Source organism: Micromys minutus (genome assembly GCF_963924665.1).
Source record: "Micromys minutus genome assembly, chromosome: 3".
Taxonomy (NCBI): Eukaryota; Metazoa; Chordata; class Mammalia; order Rodentia; family Muridae; genus Micromys; species Micromys minutus.
Genome location: NC_137972.1, coordinates 6,435,991 through 6,456,584, shown reverse-complemented (window position 1 = coordinate 6,456,584; position 20,594 = coordinate 6,435,991). Strand labels below are relative to the sequence as shown.

The window sequence follows — 20,594 nt, the reverse complement described above, 5'->3', positions numbered from 1 at the left end:
CACACACACATGTGCACACATACACTTATGACATTGGATGTGTTGTGTGTTTCCTTTCACTTTGTGTACTGGGGATTCTGGGTGACTTCTCAGGTACCTGCTGAGTCCATTGTTCTCGGGTGTAGTATATTTTGTGTATTGCTGATGTTGTTCAGTATTCTTGCTCCCTGACTCTTCTCATTAAAAAAAAAAAAAAATCAAAGAGAAAGAAAGAAAAGAGAGGAAAGGGAGGGGAGGAGAGGGGCAGGAGGAAGGAGAGGGGAGGGAAGGAGAAAGGGGAAGAGAAAGGAGGGGAGAGGAGAGGGAAGGGGAGGGGAGAGAAGAGGAGAAGAGAGGAGAGGGGAGGGGAGGGGAGGGGAGGGGAGGGGAGGGGAAGAGAAAAGAAAGGATTCTGAGTAAGGTGGATTCACACAACACCAGCACCTGGCTTAGAAGAACTTAACCATCTTTGGCAGCTCTGCATTTAATTGTATACATCTGAGGGTGAGGACTGGGATTTGGACTTTCAGAGAACTCTAGATAACATGGATGGTGCCAGCCTGTCATACTCAGTTTTCAAGGGAAATGTGGGATTCCTGGGTTAGTGTACTAACAAGAAAAAGAGGGTGTGACAGCACAGACTCGTCAGACCAAGGGAGGTCTGAGCAACTGAATTAGAAGTAACGTGGAGACCAAGAACTGAAGCCCAGGTGCAAAATGTGGGCCTGAGATATAGAATCCCAGTGAGCTGATTCTGTATTCCTCTACGAATTAACATGTTGCCTGTCTGAAAATTAACTGGTACAAGCTTCCCCCAAGATTGTAATAACTATGATGCTTCCCTCTTCTGCTTGGAGAGAGATCAGAGTGAGTTTTTCTGGTCACTTCCATTACCTATCCTTTTTTTATCTCCCTGATGTTTGGAAAGAGAAAATTTACAGGAATATCCTAATAGATTTCAATCTGTTGCTGTCGCCTAGCCCTATTATCTTACTATCTATCGTGCCCTTATGGTATGGGAAAGTACCCTAAAGAAATGATGAATATACAAACCTATGAGAAGAACCACCTCCGCGGTGGATTTTCCATATTGCTGTTCCAGGTATTTGGGCAGGAAGGTAAACATACTGATGAATGCATTTACCTGGAGCACACTCGTAAGAATGAGAAGCATATAAATCGGATTGCAGGAGAGGCTCTTCATGAATGGCAAGAAATCTAAAAGAAAAGAGCTAACTTGGCCTTGCATTTCGTGTGCAGTATTCTCCTAGAAATCTTCTTACAGACTGTGCCATGAGACAAATGCATTTGATAGATCTTTACGCCTTTGGGTTTTAATCACTTTGAAGTTAGTGGCGTAACAAGCCATATGCGAACCAGAACACAATTTAGCCAGCAAGCAAAATGGTAAAGCGATAGGTACAAGTGTGTGGCCACACTCCTTTTTTTTCTCTCCTTCCTACTAACACCCTTCATACACCAGAGAGTGAGTGGTTCGTTTTTGGACTCTGCAAGAGACTTGCTTTGATGAAGGTTGAGTATAAACCCTAATACCCTCACTTGGTAATGTAAGAATCGATAAGCTAACAACTTAGGGAAGCTGTGGGAACCACATTGCTGCCCAGACAAACAACGCAGCATCTCACCAGCACTTCAGAGCAGGCCATGCATTAAAATCACCTAGCAATGCTCATGAACATCTCAACATGACGGTCTCACTGTAAGGAATGCTGACCCAGTTGGTGCATACCAAGTATCTTCCAAGTGACTTAGCCAAAACTGTTCCCTATTTAAGAAGTGAGAGTCAAGTTTGCAGGCTCTCAGAAACCCACACTTAATAGTCTCTTCCCTCAATGTCTTCATGTCTACTGGCTCGACTTGCTAATTTTATGCTATCCTTCATAAACTGTCTAAAATTTGATTGAGATAAAACTATCAGGAAGACACCATTCAGAAGCAGAAGCAGAGCAGTTTGAGGAAAAGAAGTGGAGTCTAGTGGCAAAGCCCATCTTTGTGAGTGAGATGGTTGCAGCCAGTCTTCCTGGGAGATTCAACTCAGGTTTGTTGACATCCCTGTCCTCCTAATGAGTCTCCAAGGTTCCTAGTTATTTTCTCTGTGTCTTATTCTCCGCTGATTTCTTTCCTAGTTTGGAAAATTACGTTGATCTAACACACTACAGAGCCATACAGAGAACAATGTCAGACCGTGCAGAAGAATCTTTAACGTGGCTATGTTTCTAAGGACACTCAAACCTGGACACTGGTAACACATGTCATTGGCTCCTCAGCCAAGGTCTGTAGTGTGCAAGTCAGACCTGTGACCATTTGGTGCACATGGCTGCTGGAGGATATGAGTGATGGAGGAGATAGCAGGATGTCACCAGTAAGGTGCTCCCCACAGGAGTCTGTAACGGAACATCACAGACATCCAGGAATATAACACACTCCTACCCCCATTTGACAGAGCGCTGGTCCCTCCCACCTTCCAACTAAACACTTTAAGAATTTAAGAGACCAAGCCACACCCCTAATGAGATCTCTGGAGAAACCACAGATCTCAGTACACACAACTGTGAAAGCAGAGCCAAGCTTTAAGAATACGCATTATGTTTATGTGTATGGCTGTGTGTATGCACTGTAATTGTGGTTGTGTGCTGAAGTCAGAAGAGTGTAGCAAATTTCCCAAAACAGTTACAGGAAGTTGTGAATTTTTATGTGGGTGATTGAATACTCCGCTGTCCTGCCTTAGCTTCTCATAGAAGCATCTCCACTCTGCACCATTGCTTAATAACATTCCTGCTTGTTGTAAAAGAGTCTGTTCTAAGGGAACAATGCCCTTGTGAGCTATTACACACATTCAAATATAGAGGATTGTGTTACTTTCTCATAGTTTCCCTTTCAGCCCTGACTTCAAGGATGCTCACAGCTAAATATTTTCCTTATCAAACACATTTTTATCTCTATCTTTATCTCAAATTTCTGGGTATTCATATTTTTAACTTGGGGTAATATTTTCTGTAAAGTAAGCTAAAAAGATAGGGAAAGATAGTCATTGAGTGTTCAGACAGATTTGAATTTTTCCTAAGTCTAATATGAGGTAAGTCGTGTAAGTCACATTCCTTATCACGTCAGCTGTTGCCAAGCGGTGACAGTGGAAGACATTTAACACAATGAGTAGTGACGATGAGTGACAACCTGTCTCAACTCAGCACAAGTGACAAGTGCCCACTGACCACAGCCCTGGCTAAACCAAACAGAGTTTAGTTTTCCTCTTTGCCTTTAGTGATTCCTTGGTTTCCCTCGTTGGCTTTTTCTCTGTGCTTCTCTCCTTTGTCGTTTTTAGTTTCAACCACATTATTATCCTCTAGTCCTTCCTTTGGGAGTGTTTTGGGAAAGAAGAAAAAGGGGATGCTGGTCAGGATATTCACTCCTGCACAGACCAAAAAGCCGATCCACCAAGCACCGACCCAGCGCGTATCAGTGGGAGTTATAGTCAGGTCATCTGAAAAGACATATAGATATTCCATTAGCTTGCATTATTCTTTCCTGTGTAAACTAAAACACATTATTGAAACACATGATTCCATCTGAGCATAAGTTTTGCATGTCATTTGTAAACTATTCACAATTTGTTCTTGTTCTTGGAACTTGAGCTTGTGGCCTTCTGCCTCTGCTTCTTAGATTCTGAGATTATTGGCCTCTGCCACCCCACCAGGGTCTAATCCAGACCTTCAGAATAATGGTGTGACATTAATCAGTTGGGTGAAGTTAAAGTTAAGAAGAAAACATTCTGACATACTACATGCTGTAAGATTGTATACTTATGACATACTACATTTCAAAGGACAGAAATGAGATTTGAGATATATTTAAAGAGATAGTCTTAACCTGATGTCTCAAAACATCACAGTCGTTGAAGAAAGGGAATGTAGTGACAGTTCAGTGTCTAAGACTGATTGTTGCCCCTGCAGAAGTCCTGAGTTCTATTCCAAACACCCACATAAAAATTCACAACTTCCTGTAACTGTTTTTGGGAAATCTGCCACACTATTCTGACTTCAGCACACAACCACAATCACAGCGCATACTAATATACCTAAACACAGACACAGACACAGACACACACACACACACACACACACACACACACACACAGCCATACGCATACACATAAATACAATAGCATAAAATACATGTTATCTAAAAATTTTTATATTTTGTATATTCAGTAAAAATTAATTTTATCTAGCAGTATGTGGTAATATACACTGTAGCAGTAAATGACCCATATGTCATATGGAACCCTTTATAAACTGGGGCTTATCACATGACTGAAAGATCTGTTTTATTAGCCACAGGATGGAAGTAAATTTTAAACCAAACTGTGGCTGAAATATAGTGGGGAAATCGTAGATTTTAAATCAGATGAGGCAATTTACCCTGTCCCCTGCCCCCCTTAGGTCTGCCATCTGTAAGTGGTGATAATTTTCCTGAGGATCAAAGGAGGCAGAGGTGTAGCATTCCTGAGCATTCTTCCACACCCAGGGAGCAGGCTGTATAAACAAAATGCATTGTGTTACCTGTATTCACAGACCCTGTGTCTACATAAATCCTTGCGCAGAAGGATCCCAACAGAAGTCCAATTATTGGGCCAAACACCTTTCCTGTCTCTAAAATCCCTGGAAGCAAACAAACACAGGAGTCACATAAGCACACATTTTGCTTGCATTAAAAAAAAATCCTTGAAATTGAATTATTTATAATCTTCAAGGAGCTGCTTCCTCCTAACACGTTCTCCAAACTGTACTTAGATTGTTCACTGTGCTTCCGTGGATAATTCTTGTTGGCTTTTCTTTCTCTCACTCTACATAGTTAGTAAAAGAATCCACCAGTGTGGACCTATAGAGTATCAGGACGGATGTGTCTTAAAGGCAACCTTACTTCTTCTTTTTTTACTTATTTATTTGTTTGTTTGTTTGCTTGCTTCAGCTGCTGTTTATTAACATGCAGGTGGGCACTACAGCAACAGGCCTGGAGACGCAGAAGACAAGGTGGAGCGTGGAGTGTCACAGTGACAGCAGTGGATGCAGAAGGAACACCCGGGAGGCCAAAGCTGTTGGGAAAGCAAGTTAGGGCTAGGGCCAAAGTCGCCTACACTGGAACCCAGGCCCCACCCCCTCAGCCCCTACTCTTGTTGCCTCCTGACTCCAGGCTAGGGCTGGGAATTCTCTGGACAACTTTCTGCACAAGCAAAGTCAACAGAAATGCTGCCCTTCTGTGATAGTCAGAGGGTGTCAAACCTTGCGTTCCTCCTTCACCCCTGGCTCTGTTTCAGAGGCATTCATTTCCCCTGGCGTCCCAACCCACCAGCACTATGGCTCAGAGTGAGCACGACAAGCGTTGCTGGCCTAATGGAGAGGATAGGAGGGGGAAGGGACAGGGGCTAGAAGAGGGGCTCCAGAAGGTCATCAAGGTACAGGCACTACAGGCATGGTATCGGTGAAGCCAGAGCCAGGTGCCACCTGGTCAGCACAATGACCACAGCTCCCTTCTTGAAGAAGCCTTGGACCTTGCCGACATTCGCTGCCAAGTTTACACAAAGGTCAACATCCTCAGCCCAGGCATCCCGTATGACATCCTGTACCGGCCACCGCCGCAGCTTCTGTGGGGTCGCTGGTAATAGGCGCCAGGCGGCGGAGTTCCTCGAATAACTACAGGTGGTGGATGGAATCAGATGCTGCGTACGAACATCCTCCAGCGGGCAGTCCCTTTGGCTTTTTCTCCGGACAGCATGATGCAGTCCGCTCCATCTAGGACTGCACTGGCCACATCACTACCTTCAGCGTGGGTGGCGCATGGCTTCTTGATCATGCTCTCCAGCATCTGTGTGGCACAGATGACAGGCTTCCCAGCTCGGTTGCATTATCCGATCATCATCTTCTGAGCCAGGAAGACCTCCTCTGCAGGAATCCCAGTGCCCAGGTCATCACTTGCCTCCAAAGTCTCATCAACCTGCGGACACCTTCATGGTTCTCTATTTTACTGATGGTCCTGATGTTCTTGCCCTTCTGTCGCTGGACCTTCCTAACTTCATACACGTCGGCGGCCTTGCAGATGAAAGATGCAAACACCATGTCCATATCCTGCTCCATCCCAGACTTCAGGTCCTGGATGTCCTTTTCTGACGTGGCGGGGAGGTCCGCAACAGCTCCAGGCAGGTCCACGCCCTTCTTATGCCCAGGGATCCACCATTCTCCACCTCTGTCACCAGGTAGTCAGCACCTTCTCCTTCACCTGACGTGAGATGAGCCCATCGTCCGTGTAGATCTTGCTGCCCACCTCCACCGCCTTGCAGATGTTCTTATAACCCAGCCACAGGATGTTCTCGTCACACTTCTCCATGTAGGTGTTGTCCAGGGTGATCTTCAGAGCGGCTTCCTTCTTCAGCTCCACCTCGGCAGTGCCTCTGCCCTTGATGAGTCCAGTCCGGATCTCAGGTCCCTTTGTATCCAGAACCGCCGAAATGGGACGGTAGAGGATGGAATCAGATGCAAAGCTCTCTGTGGCTGCACCAACATTCTTGATGGTCTCTGCATGGTACTCATGGGTTCCATGAGAGAAATTCAGCCGAGCCACATTCATTCCAGACTTAATCATCTCCTTCAGCATCTCCACAGACTGGGAAGCAGGGCCACTGGTACAAATGATGCCAGTGTTGCGGGCTATGACAGGCACAGAGTCAATGTCCAGATTGCACGTGTGTTCCAGGAAGGTGTTAACGATGGCTTCAGGGAGCTGCTGTATCTGGATGAAGGCAGTCCCTGCTTCACTGTGTGGCTTCGGCACGGTTCCTGGGGTCCTCGGAAGCATTTTGGATCCTGCAGTGATACCTAAAGCGCATGTCTGTTGAATCAGGACACAGCACTGCTGTGCCACCTCGTTTCTTGATTTAACTTATTGTCCACATAGATTGCTCTCATTTTTTACATTTAGCTTCTGTATCTCTACAGAACCATATATAGAACTACATTCTAAATTTCTAATTTTTTAGTTATTTGATTATATTATGCATACATATATATTTAAGTAATTAAACAGCCCTTCATTATGAAACTGAGCAATATATATTAATCATAGTTATAATATTTTATACATTTGTGTTTATAATTTATCTATGTAGTTTTGATAAAGAAATCCATATTTTTAAATTTTATTGCAGGAAAATTGTTCTGTTTTCCCTAGATGCTGGTAAAAAAATCTGAACAGGATAACTAGATTAACACTACAAAAAATACTGTCAAATTAAAAAGTCTCTAAAAAGGGACAAAAGTTATTTTCAAATTTAATTCATCTTAATTAATCCTAAATCTATTTCAGTCTTCTTTTAGCTCTTTTTGTTTTTTGTTTGTCTATTATTTTTAACTAATAAGTTTATGTTAATCAAAAGTATCTGTATATACAAAGTTATAGATTGAACAATCCTATACTCAACTTATAAACTGAATAGTCTCATGACCTACAAAGCCCACTCTGCCTACACCCTGGAAACCACTGAACATCCAAAGTTGATGGATTTACTCAAGAACTTATGTGAATTATTCATAATAAACTAAGGTCATTTAGGAGGCAACATATGAAGGTGGCCACTAAGTTGGCTCTTGCCTGGGAGACACATAGGCTGAGGGGTTGTAAGGAAGATGAACAGTACCATTAACCTCTCATAGAGCAGCAGAGTACAGAACCCCAGCAGGAAAGAGAGTACCTGATAAACAAACTGGTTTGTATGGTGAACAAGACAGACAAGACATGATTATAACAGTGTTTTTTAAGGCTGCAAGAATGTTTATGAGAACATGACAAGAGAAAACACTACAGGGACAGTCAGAAGGCTCAGCAGGAAAAGGCACTTGGCTGCCATACATGACCCCAAAACAACAGTTCAATACCAAAAACTGTCTTCTGAACACCACACTGGCATTCAAGTAAAATACACAAACACATGAGCAGAGAGAAAGAGAGAGAGAGAGAGAGAGAGAGAGAGAGAGAGAGAGAGTAAAAAAAATGTAAAATTATATTTTAAAATACTACAGAGACAAAATTGCCAATAATGAAATTACAATAACTTATAGATAAAAACCTGAAAGCAACAAAAATTTAAAAACAAATCTGAGAACAGTTTCCAGGAAAATTGGAGAATCTGTTAATAGTTTTACGACCCTGCAGTGGCATCAGAGGCCTGTAGGGTCAGCAGATCAGGGGGCTCTCCAACTGTGAGAAGCAACAGGATGAAGGTCTTGTCTGGAGCTACTAGGTCAAGCTCCCATTGAACAATCTTATGACCTATAGAGCCATAGGACTGCCCATACCCTGGAAACCTTCCAAATCAATTATCGACTTCTACACTCCAAGAACTTGTTATCCTAAAAATGATACTAAGACTGATTTTCAAACTTACCAATGTATAAAGGAGAATTTTCGGATTTGGCAAAATCTTCTATGTAGGAAATGCCCAAGGGCATGATGGGAGTTTCACCAATTCCACGTACAATGTTTCCTACCAGCACATATATCCACATTAATGATTTTATTTCTTTTGCACACTCTGTATTAAAACAAGAGACAAATACATGTTCATTTTGACAGTCAAATGTTATTGACAGTTTCAATTTTTCTGTGACTGTTTCTCAGGTTGCAAGCCCATGACCATTCAGTGACATATATTACTGTGCTGGTTGTGACTCAGTGAGTCACCCTTACTGTATGAATTTGGTTTGAAAGAATTCTAACCAACAGAGTGTATGTGCTATAGTGGAGCCCATTCCCACTAAGGTGGAAGACAGGACTCTAAAGAGAGAAACCTCTTCCCAATTCAGTGTTTAGGGGTGACACATTGGTTGGGAATATTTACACCATAGCAATAAGCCAACAGTAAAAACAAAGGCTCCCTCACATTCAGGGAATCCGTTTTCTAAGTTCCAGGAAACTGAGTTACTTAATATATGCACTGCTCCATTCTTCCACAACTCTGAGGAAGAAAGAATAAGCAAATATGTGTATATGTTTCTAACAATCCACATTGTATTTACACAACACAGAGCAAAGTTTGATGAAAGCTTGAATTCCCCACAACCTCAATTACTTTGTAGAAACTAAAGATTTTAATCGCTTAGTAGACATATATTTTTATATAGAATCCATTGTTTAAAATCAACCAAATACTCCCAACAGCTGGAGTAGCAGGTGATCAGTGGAAAAACAAAAACTAAGGCAAAGAGAATTGAAAGGCAAAAGGAGAAGTCTTTGAAGGTTTGCATGCACCTCCCAACTTTGTTCTAAGGTGAATGAACTGCCACAGCTAAATGAAGCTGTGACATCATGTTTTCAGGGAAGTGAATAACAATGTACTCTCTCCTGTGGACTGGTCAGCACTGCCCATCTATGTCTTAAGTACAACTGGGCCGTGGGGTTATCTCTTTCCTAGTTCAGTCAAATCAGTTTCTGTTTCTAGGTATTCAGATTCTTAACTTTGATAAACAATATGGTTTCTGTCTAGAGATCACAGGGAGACGTTGAACCCTCTTTTACGCAAAGGCAGAATGTATCAGATACTGAAAGACGGAAGTGCTGTTCTGGGGCTCTTGGGAAGAATCATGAACCGCAGTGAAAGAAGTTTTAGGGGAGGCTTTTCAAAAATCAGATCAAGAGGTGAGAAAGCTAGGATGCAGGTTTCCGTTTAATCGGGAGGTGAGGATGCCAGCAGGAGGGTCACTGATTCACACTGCTGTGCTTATAAAGTTTCTGTGGCTCAGAGCATCAGACAAGCTGCTCTTTGACTCTCAAGCTATTTTGATCTCCACAAATTTCCCGAGGACAGTGACAGTCCAAGCTGTGAAGACTACTGCCATTTCTGTGACATGAATCCAGCATAAAAGGGAGATGTTCTGGCCTGAGGTCATTCTGCTGAGCCAGCTCTAGACTAAGTGTTCAGGAAATGTGCTGTGTCTTTCACCATATGTGACTTCCAAAACGTTTTGTGAAATGTATATGTAAATGCTCACACCTTCATGAGTATATGTGCATCGTGTGTGTATAGGTACCCAAGAGAGCCAGAAGAAGTCACCCAATACCCTAGGACTGTACTCCCAGGGGCTCTGGCATTAAATTCTTAGTCTCTCGTTGGTAGTGTTGTTTGGGAAGGTTTAGGAAGAATGGTACTGGAGACAGGCTTCAAGAGCTTAGAGCCTTACTCTACTCCCAGATTGCACTATCCCTGTCCTATGCAAATAGTTGAGATGGGATCTCCCTCTTCTTCCTACCATCTCTCCCTGCCATGATTGCTTCTCATCCCTCTAAGTCACCAAAGTGGGTGACCTAAAAACCATCAAAAATACCAGATATTCACACTATGACTCATAACAGTAGCAGACTCAGTTAAGAAGTAGCGAGAAAATATTTTCATGGTTGGGCTCAACACAACATGAGGAACTGTACCAAAGGGTTACAGACTTAGGAAGGTTCAGAACCTCTGATCTGGAACTATACACACAAATGAACTCTCACATTACAAATCCCTTTTATCAGGGTCTATCAAAGTAAAGCAGAAGCAGCTAATATATGCAATACATTTGCATAGCCTCTCCCTGTGTCTGCGAGGGCGTGTCCAGAGACATAATCAATGGACTAATTTGTTGATGCAGTCATGAGAATGGCATCATTGAGCAGCACGGAAAGGTAAGAGTGGGTCTTTTTGGAGGAAGTTGATCGTGGGGAGTGCATGATTGCAGGATTGTATCTCATCACTTCCTGTATCGTATCTTCTATTCTTCCTGCCCACCAAGAAGTAAAGACCAGTATCAGCCAACACTCACGCCCCCATGATACTCTGTCCATAAACATGGGGCCAAGGGACCACAGGCTGAACCCTCTGAAACTGTGAGGGAAAACAAAGATTTCCTCCCTTGAGTTTTTTTCTCTTGGATTTTCACCACAGTAATATAAAAGTAACTAACAGAGTATGTGAGTGGGCTTGAGCCAGAATCACAGGTCCTGGGCCAAGAGGAAATAAGGGAAGCATCATTGTTTGGTTGAATTGCAAAGTTATATTTCTGTAAAAGAGGGAAAAGGAGATTCAAAGGCAATCTCCTGGGTTATGAAGGAAACTAACTGTGGCATGTGTGCCTACTATCCCATGGTACATAGCCCAGATCCAGGGAAGCTTCTTTTACTCTTTGTATAATCACTGTGATAGAAAGCTTTTGTCAAGGTGACACAAATTTAGACATGCCCAAGAAGAAGAAATCTCACTGGAGGAATTACCTCCATCATATTTCCTTGTGTGCATGTCTACGATACATTTGTCTTCTTTGCTAAGTGATGTGAGATGACAAGACTACTGTGAGTGAGACTGCCCCTGGACAGGTGTGCTTACACTGTTTAATAGAAGTATCTGAGAAAACCAGAGGAGCAAGCCAGGATGCTGCAATCCTCATAGGTCTCTGCTGTGGTCTGTACATGCAGGATTCTACCTTGGCTTCTCTCATGGCGGACTATGATTGGCAAGCTAGATTAAACCCGTTCCTCCCTGGGATGCTTTTATTCAGTGTTTTATTACAGCAACAAAAAACCAAATAGACCAATCATATAGATCACCTCATATGTTTAAATATATCTCTCTAAGTTATTTTTTCCTTGGGAGACTAACTCTATGGTGTTGCCTAAGAAACAAACGATTCTTAATAAGTATATTCAAACTCAAGAGGAAGAATATTTTAGCTTATTCAATATCTCGTGTCTCTGAATAAGGAAATAAACTTTGTTCATTTATCTACTAAACCCAGTGTCCTTTTAAAGCCCTTCATAAATAGCATCCTATGACCAGTCTCTGAGCAGAAAGCAATAAGAAGCAGGATCAACCTGCTGTGTCTTGCGTTGGCTTTAAGGTCTGGGTCCTGTTTTCCACACACAAGAAGCTGTTTGAGGACAAGTTGCTTGTAGGTGAAATCGTTGTTTCATATTCATATCTGTGTGGACACAGGAAACATTCACTGAGTAGCTGACTGCAATGAGAGCATCTGCACATTACTGACTTATGCTTCACAGAAAACAGGGTCTCAAGAGCCAGTAAAGACATTTCCACAGACTAATCATGAATCCTATGGCAGGACAACTGAGACGATGCAGCAGGGAAAGCACTTGCCACACAAGACTAATGACCTGAGTTCAATCCCTGAAACCCCCATGGAAGTTGAAAAAGAGGAATGACTGCATAAAGTTGTCCTCTGATATACACACATACACACATGCAAGTACATAAACACAAGCACATACATACAGATAGACAGATGATGATGAGAAATAGGCAGACAGACAGACAGATAAACAGGAATATTTTATCATTAGGCTGGACATGGAGTTCTGCATTTAAGCACTAGAACTACATGACTGGGTGTGGTGGTCCATGCCTTTTACTGAAGCACTTGAGAGGTGGAGATAATAGAATCAATTCAAACCCACCCTCAGCTACACAGCAAGTTGGAGGGCAATCTGGACTACATGAGAGACTGTTTCCCAATCCCCCAAAAAACTAAAAAATAAAACTAGGCAATCCGTATTGTCAAAAGAGATTGATAATCACCAAAAATGTACCCCTACTTATATTTGGTTCTCAAGTCTCTACATGAAAGTAAGCTAACTTTCAGAGTCTCTAGCATCAACTTTCTATGATTTCTATATGACTATTTACTAGAAATAATTTGTGTTGAAAAGCAAAAGCAAAAAAATAAAAGGAATACAATGAAGTAGAATTAGAAAGACAAAGACTTTATAGAAGCATTAACATGAAACAAAGCACCTGCTCTGGGTTCCCTGAGCTGCAAATCTATCTTTCCTTTCTGTGAATTCAAATAATCATTCTTCCATGTTTTTCAGTGACTGCACCAGAAGAAAATACACACATCATAATGAGAGATGACAGAATCCATCATCTGACAACACAGTGTCATGAGACCAAAAGTGCTAATAAGCTATGGTCATTAATCTTGAGCAAGTCACCAACGATCATTGTCCTAGAAAGAAAATGACAGAGTGCAAACGTAGAGGAAAATGTGTCCATCTGAGTCTCTCTCCATTGCAGAAGAAGCTGGATTTATCTCTAAGTCTTTCTTAGATGAAAGATAGCAAGGGGAAAACATAGACTACTGAATTCTGTGTGAGTGAAGAGTATACTTGCCAACATTTTAATTTCTTTGCTTTATAATACAGTGCAAAAATCAAAGTAACATTTCCTTAGAAAAATTAGCTGGAGATCCATGCAGAGTTGGTCAGTGAACTGTGGACCAGAGCCTGTGTCTCTCTACTCTTGATCCCAGGAGACTAGGACAGATTCAAAGAATTATCACCTTTGGAAGAAGGTAGAAAAGCACAATAATAGTCAAATGTTTCTTGATATTGATTTGAATAAAAAAGAAAGTTAAGTATACTTTTAAACTTCCATCTACTAATTTTCAGTTCCCTTTAAAATCACTTGAGAAGATAAAACATCCTTCATTTGGTCCATTATTTACTTAAAATTAAATTGTTCATTCAAATTTATTTCACCAAATGACAAAAAATAAAAAATGGCAGTAAGAAGATTTCAAACTGAAGAAAGAGGAAGTTTATTTCAGCAAATAGATTATTATATGGAGATGTAGCTTATCTGTACATTGGTGTCTGGCAAGTACCAATACTGCGTTTGGTCCTGGGCACTCTGAGCACCTGTAAAACCCTGTAGAACTGGTGGGTAATGTCTGTAGGCCCAGCACTCAGGACACAAGAGAATCAGAAATGAATGAATAGCCATAACTACAGAGTCAGTTTGAGGCCATCCTAAGCTACACAAGTCTATGTTTCGAAAAAATAGTCTTGTGAGATACCAGATGCCTCTGTCGTTAAAGATTCCTAACAACTTAGATTCTACCTAAGTACCACAAGGGAGGCAGACAGAATCAACTCCTGAGAATTGCTGTCTGACCTCTTATGAAACCACACACACACACACACACACACACACACACACACACACACACACAAACATACTACCACAACCAACACAGCATATACAAAGAAAATAGTTAAAAGTAATTATAATTATAAAAATGTAAATGAGAAATTGAAAGTATAATGTATAGTCAACTTAGGCTCCATAAAATTTTGACACTGAGATGAGAATGTGCAAATTGCCACTGAATTAAAAAGTGACGTAACTGTGCCGGCTGGTTTTGTGTCAACTTGACACAAGCTGGAGTTATCACAGAGAAGGAGCCTCAGTTGAGGAAATGCCTCCATGAGATCCAGCAGTAAGGTATTTTCTCAACTAGTGATCAAGAGAAGAGGAATCAGCTCTTTGTGGTGGCGCTATCCCCAGGACTGGTAAACCTGGGTTATGATAAAGCTGGCTGAGCAAGCCCCAGAAAGCAAGTCAGTAAGTGACATCCCTCCATGGCCCCTTTATCAGCTCTTGCTTCCTGACCTGCTTGGGTTCCAGTCCCGACTTCCTTTGGTAAGGACCAGCAGTGTGGAAGTATAAGCTGAATAAACCCTTTCCTCGCCAACTTGCTTCTTGGTCATAATATTTGTGCAGGAATAGAAACCCTGACTAAGACAATAACCACAGCCATCATGTTGCAGGAGCAACAGGGTATGTTCCAGGCCTCTCTGGAAGCTACATAAAGAGACTCCCAATGCAAAGCTGAGCTTGACACACAAGGTAAAGTCTAAGGTGATCCTCAGTCTTGTCTTTCACCTCCTCAAATGGATATGCTTTCAGGTACAAGAGGATCTGAATAGAGACACTAAGGACACAAGAAGAGTCATTACTTGTTTTAAAACTTTGCATACTAAAAGGTGTTATTTCTATTCCATTCCTGGCTGGTATCCAAATTTTTACCCATATAACAAAATGGAGAATTCCTTCCTAGATATACAAGCTATTTAGGTTTCAGTGAAAGCTCAAAATCACCCTGTCCATGTTCAATCACCTGCTGAGTTTTCTTTCTGAAAAAGACAAATGACTGCCATTGCCTATGTGTATATGTGTATACTGGATTCCCAGTTAACATCCTGTTATTATCTCTTAGATAGGAATGAATAACCAAGACAATCATGAAGGAAACTCTTACAATATAGTCAAAGACAAATGAAAGCTACACTTGAAGGAGCAGAGACAACAGAGACAGATAGACTGAGTGACAAGGGAAAAGACACCAGATTCTTGAGAAAATAACAAGATGTTCCCTCAGAAGAGAGATCTGAGGTGGAGAGGATTTCATGACAATAAAAATTCATAAATACAATAACATGAGTGATGAACCCATTCCAGAGACTGGATGACAAATCCCCAGGAATCAGCAAGGAGATGAGAAGACAAGAAGTTAGAAAATGAAGTGGACAAAATATGAATAAAACATGGGTGCCATCCCAAACAGTAGCTACAGAAGGAGGGGGGAGGAAGGGAAGAATATAACATGGAGGAGAAAAGAGCACAGGAAACTTCACAAAACGACCTGAGTGCAGGACTGATAGCACCAGTTATCAAGTTCAGACTGTGGAGCCAAGAATGAAACCTGTCATGAGAATGAGAACGTGGCCACAGACTGTAGAATACTAATTCTACTTTCAACCCCCACACACTTTAAAACAATGTCTTCAAAATACATAGAGTTTTTTTTTCTCTAAGGAACAAAGTGTGGGAGTTTAAACAGGAAATCAGATGGTAGGATGCCCCTTCAGTAAATATTTAAGAGCAAGATAGAGACAAAACAAAATAGTTGTTATGGCATGTCCTTGTAATAGCAACACTTGGAAGACTGAAACAGGAGGATTACCACGAGTTTAAGGCCAGTCTGAGCTACATATTAAATTTTAGACAAGCCTGTACTACATAGCAAGATCCTGTCTCAAATTTTAAAATGGGGATCTGGAAAATGGCTTGGTGGTTAAGAGCACTTGTTGCTCTTGAAGAGGACCTGGGTTCATTTTCCAGAAACCAGATGGTAGCTAACAACCATCTATATAATTCAAGTCCAGGAAATCTTACACATTTTTCTGATCTCCGTGTGCACGAGATACACACGCAGTACATAAATATATATGGGTAAAATATTCATACAGATAAAAGAGATAAAAGATTTTAAAGACAAAAGAAAGGAAAATAAATAAGAAAAAAGAAGGGAGGAGAGGGAAGGGAAAAGAGCAAATTCATAAGGAAGAGAATGATGGAAAGAAATGGCAAGAAGGTGACCTAGAGGTTCACAGTTCAGAGGTTCACATAACCCACAATTATGTCAATGTGTAGACCCCTGGTACCAAAGTAACAGAATAGTCCTGAGGAAGGACTCAGTGCAAGGCTTAGCAGATTCAGAGAACTCAGTCATGTGTCTCAACTTCATGAATGAGGTGGCTCAAATCTCTACTTCACAAATGGGCTGGATGGGACCTTAAATGGACTCAAGACTACCAGAGTCACACATCATATGTACAGACTAGAGACTACTCCTAATTTCTGAATTAGCCTTCTGTACTTTGGGGGAGCATTAATCCTCCCAGAGAGAAATTTCTGAGCCTCATTTCATGTAGGCTAAAGTTGAATCTAAACTATCATCGAGGACTAAAATACTCACCTGCCCATGAGGAAGTGAGGTAATGACATTAAGAAACACCCGAGGCCCATAACCATACATCCAACACCAATCATGATAGGTCTGTGAAGTTTCGTTCCGAAATAACTCACAAGTATAATCAACAAAAGGTTTCCTGAGAGAGAGGAATGGCAATGCCTGTTTCAGTAAAGAATTAGCAACTCTTAGTCAACAGCATCTCTAGCACTTGGACTCTTTGGCTCATTGTTTAAAATCCACATTAAGAGAACAGGGATGATAGGGGTGCTTAGGATGTTTTGGGTATCGTTTTAATATATAAAGCAATTGTGGTCCTGAGGGAAGAATCTCTTCCTCTCTGAAAAATACTAAAGCTCTATTCAGAAACATCCATCCCTTGGTATTGGCTGCAAAACCAAGGCCTGCATATCACCTCTAACCACTCCTCTTATTCCTGCTCTGTGCAGATTCAAATGGGTTCATCTTATTAACTTACCATTTAAAAACACCTATACTGCTCAGTGTGGGCCAAGCTGGACGCCTGCTTCTATTATCACTTAGATGGCATAATATTGTTCATAGACCTAATGCTCCAACCAGGCCTTGGGCATACATTGCAGTCATCAAAGGGTCAAAGCGAACATTCATCTTTGTGGTTTAGGAAAAAGCTTGGTTTACAAAACTTGCTGGGAAGCCCTGTGCTGACAGAGATGCCTTTGATAAGCACGTTTGAGAGTTGAAAGAACAAGTGAAACCTGGTAACACAGACCTGCCATCCCCAGCTACTGTAAGGCCAGGAGAGGAAGACTGCAAGATCAAAGTCAGCCTGGGCTAGACAGTGAGGTCAAGATAATCCTGGATAACTTAGTGGGAACTTTCCTTGCTATTTCATTGTACTTTAAAGACAAATTCAGTTTGAAGCAAGTAAAAACTACGGTTACAGTAAAGACAAGAGACACCAAGGCCCATGCTGCTTGGTTTATAGAGGGAATCTGTCTCTATTTCACCCTCTGTACTCTCATGTCCCAGTTTACCAACCAAAATCAGGGGCTGTGAGGCTCATTCACCCTTCTTTGGGGTTGTGTCTGACACAATTCAAACACAGGAAAGAATCCTTATATTCTCTCTCGAGTGGGAGTGGGGAGCCATCGATTTCACAGAGACAGTAGGGGAGGGGGAATGTCTGCTCTCTCTTTTGGAACATAATTTCCCCAAGTCTCCCAGGACAATCTTTTAAATTGTCAAAAAAAAATACCCTTAGCTTCTCTTCAAGTTATCAAATGATACAATTAGATACTGCTGTTCCTAATCTTCTGTCACTTGTCAGAAAAGGAGACCCCGTCAGGGTACATAGCAATAATTAGCTGCCATCATGAGGATATTTAGATAAGTGGCTTCTTCACACTAATCAGGCTATTTCGTCATCATCAGGAAGCATTTATCTTAGTCAAATTAGATAGCATAATGCAGGAAATGAGGAGAAAATATCATTGTATAAAAATAAGTAAATGTATAAATAACTCACCAATCTCAAAGCTCCCATTAATAAGTCCAACTATAGATGTGGGGATATCAAATTGTCTCTCTATTTGTGTGAGCATGGAATTCATATAAATTCCTGATAGCGATTTGGATACATATGCCCATGTTAATGCCAACAGAAACATCTAGGAAGAAAAAAGTTGAAAAAAAATGAGAACATTGTATTTTGATTATGTGTCTGCCATCTACTGACAAAACAGCCTCCACCATGAGATGGATGACTATATCCAAAATAAACATCCTTTAACATGCAAGAACTTTAGCATGTATAATCATCCTTAAACGTGTGTAATCTCTCCTCTGCCATGCAGTCATCACTCTGGACATGCAGTTAGAATAGTTGGTTAATAGTTGTACTGTTGGAGCTGGATAGATATCTCAGTGGTTCACCGACTGCTCTTCCAGAGGTCCTGAGTTCATTTCCCAGCAACCACATGGTGGCTCACAACCATCTGTCATGGGATCTGACACCCTCTTCTGGTGTGTCTGAAGATAGCTACAGTGAACTAACATATATTAAATAAATAAATCTTTAAAAAAAATAAAGTGTGTTGTTGATAGATAAGGCTTTGCCCTTTCATCAGTGAACCTTATTCATACAGAAAAACATGGAGTTGTTCTACATGAAACACAGGTATTGATGTGTCTTCAGTACCAAACTGTTACCTGCAGGACAAGTGCTGTCCTGTTAAGGAAGGAAAGGAAAAAATACAACAAAAATACACTAAGTCATTGTGTCTGCAGCAAGCCTACTATGTTCTCTGTGCAGAAATGACAGGTCTCTGGATGTCCTTGGCCAGTTCAACACTTTGTCCTATTATTCTGCATTCTTGGGCACAGAAAGCTATCTTCTCACTGCTGGAGGCAATGGCCACAGCACAGTGATCTTCTTTTCTTTCAGTTGCAATGTTCTTTGTGATGCCTTATCTAAGAAGTCCAAGTGATGCTCATGGTATAGAAACACAGGGAAGAACTTTATGTTGGGGACTCCTTGGGTGCAAGACAAAGAGTGGCTATGTATTCAAATTAATCTGTTTTATATTAGTCCTTATTGCTCATAAATTTATTGTCACAAATAACAATTAATCTATGTAAACCTGAGCATAAACATATATAAAAAAGGTAGTTGAAATGTAGATACCAAGTTCAGTATAGTTCAAAAGTATAGATGTTTGTCTTCTAATTCCAAATCCCATTTGCAAAGATTTTATATCTTTCCACTGTAAATCTTTTCGAAGGATATGGATAACATTCACATGAGTTTCATATTTCAGAACTAATTAATAATTAAGCATCTGGGGAAGGTTAGCAGCCAGGGGCTCTGGACTCCTCAGAAGCATGTGAGAACTGAAGGATAAACGGAGAGGAGTTGGCTTCCAATCATTTGTGCATCGTTGCAGATAAAAGTACTTTCCTGGAGCTGAGTCTGAAGCCTCTTTTACATCAATATATGGACGTGGAAAAAAGATAAAACTAGTTTTTGATAGGAGGCAACAGCTTAACAAAGAATGTTTGAGGGAGTCTACAGAAACTGGGCTAGTGCTCAAATTTCCTGGGTGAATGGAAGTGATGTAAACTTAACCCTAAGTTCACATTTTTGTGATGTAAAGATGCCTTTGGAGCTTATGGGAACAACAGTTGTCTCCAAAATACTGAAAAACACCAAAGCAGCCAAAAATAAACTGTTTTCTTTAAAAAAATGATTGTTGTGTTGCCAAAGCATAAAGAAAATATTTGTCTGCCTGGGTAATAAACTTATCTTTACATAGTAATCAACTGAGTGCTTTTGTTAGGAAATACTTCCTGGCTGTTACCTCTGACTTTCTTCAGGAACCCATAAGATTGACCTCTGACCTCTGGCTGAGTACTACCAGAAAATAATACATACCTAAAACATTTGAAACCCACCCTCCTTTAAGGCATCCTAAATCAGTGGTTCTCAGCCTTCTTAATGCTTGCGACCCTTTAATACAGTTCCTTATGTTGTATTAACCTCAACTATAAAATTATATTTGTTGTTACTTCATAATTAATTTTGCTACTGTTATGAATTGTAATATAAACATCTGTGTGACTCTTTTGAAAGGGTCAGTTGACACTCCCAAAGGGCATCAATCCACAGATTGAGAACCGCTGCTCTAAATCATTTTTATAAATTTTTTGGCTGAATAATCACAGGTAAACATCTATAAATATAAAGCCAACTTCTTTAAGGCAAAGAATTAACAACACATTGAGTAAAATGGCTTTCATGTTGGAAATTGTCCTGCAAACTGAGTAATACTATAAGCACTTTCAATTATTGTTTAATAAGACTTTCCCAGTTTAAGCATGCATACACAGAAAAAGTCCATACCTTGATCTTGGAAAAGCATCTGACCCCATGGGTTACAACCCCTTTCTCTGTTTCTCCCATGTTGTTCTTCTGATTGTTTTCAG

The 20,594-nt window shown here is 41.0% G+C and overlaps 1 protein-coding gene and 1 pseudogene across 2 annotated transcripts in view; both read right to left on the bottom strand.

The window, feature by feature from the left end:
- LOC308418300 (solute carrier organic anion transporter family member 1A5) overlaps positions 1–20,571 on the bottom strand; it is a gene marked incomplete at both ends in the record, with an annotated part of 31,598 nt that extends 11,027 nt beyond the window's left edge. The window contains 8 exons of the mRNA XM_080913702.1: positions 1,033–1,197; positions 3,257–3,481; positions 4,560–4,658; positions 8,435–8,581; positions 11,893–11,999; positions 16,638–16,770; positions 18,139–18,280; positions 20,512–20,571. Of these exons, the coding sequence (XP_080769828.1) occupies positions 1,033–1,197; positions 3,257–3,481; positions 4,560–4,658; positions 8,435–8,581; positions 11,893–11,999; positions 16,638–16,770; positions 18,139–18,280; positions 20,512–20,571 (1,078 nt within the window). The remainder of the gene's footprint in view (positions 1–1,032; positions 1,198–3,256; positions 3,482–4,559; positions 4,659–8,434; positions 8,582–11,892; positions 12,000–16,637; positions 16,771–18,138; positions 18,281–20,511) is intronic.
- LOC308418303 (pyruvate kinase PKM-like) lies at positions 5,592–6,849 on the bottom strand (annotated as a pseudogene). Its single transcript has one exon. The product of its transcript is annotated as a pyruvate kinase PKM-like (transcript).
- Positions 20,572–20,594: the final 23 nt, after the last annotated feature.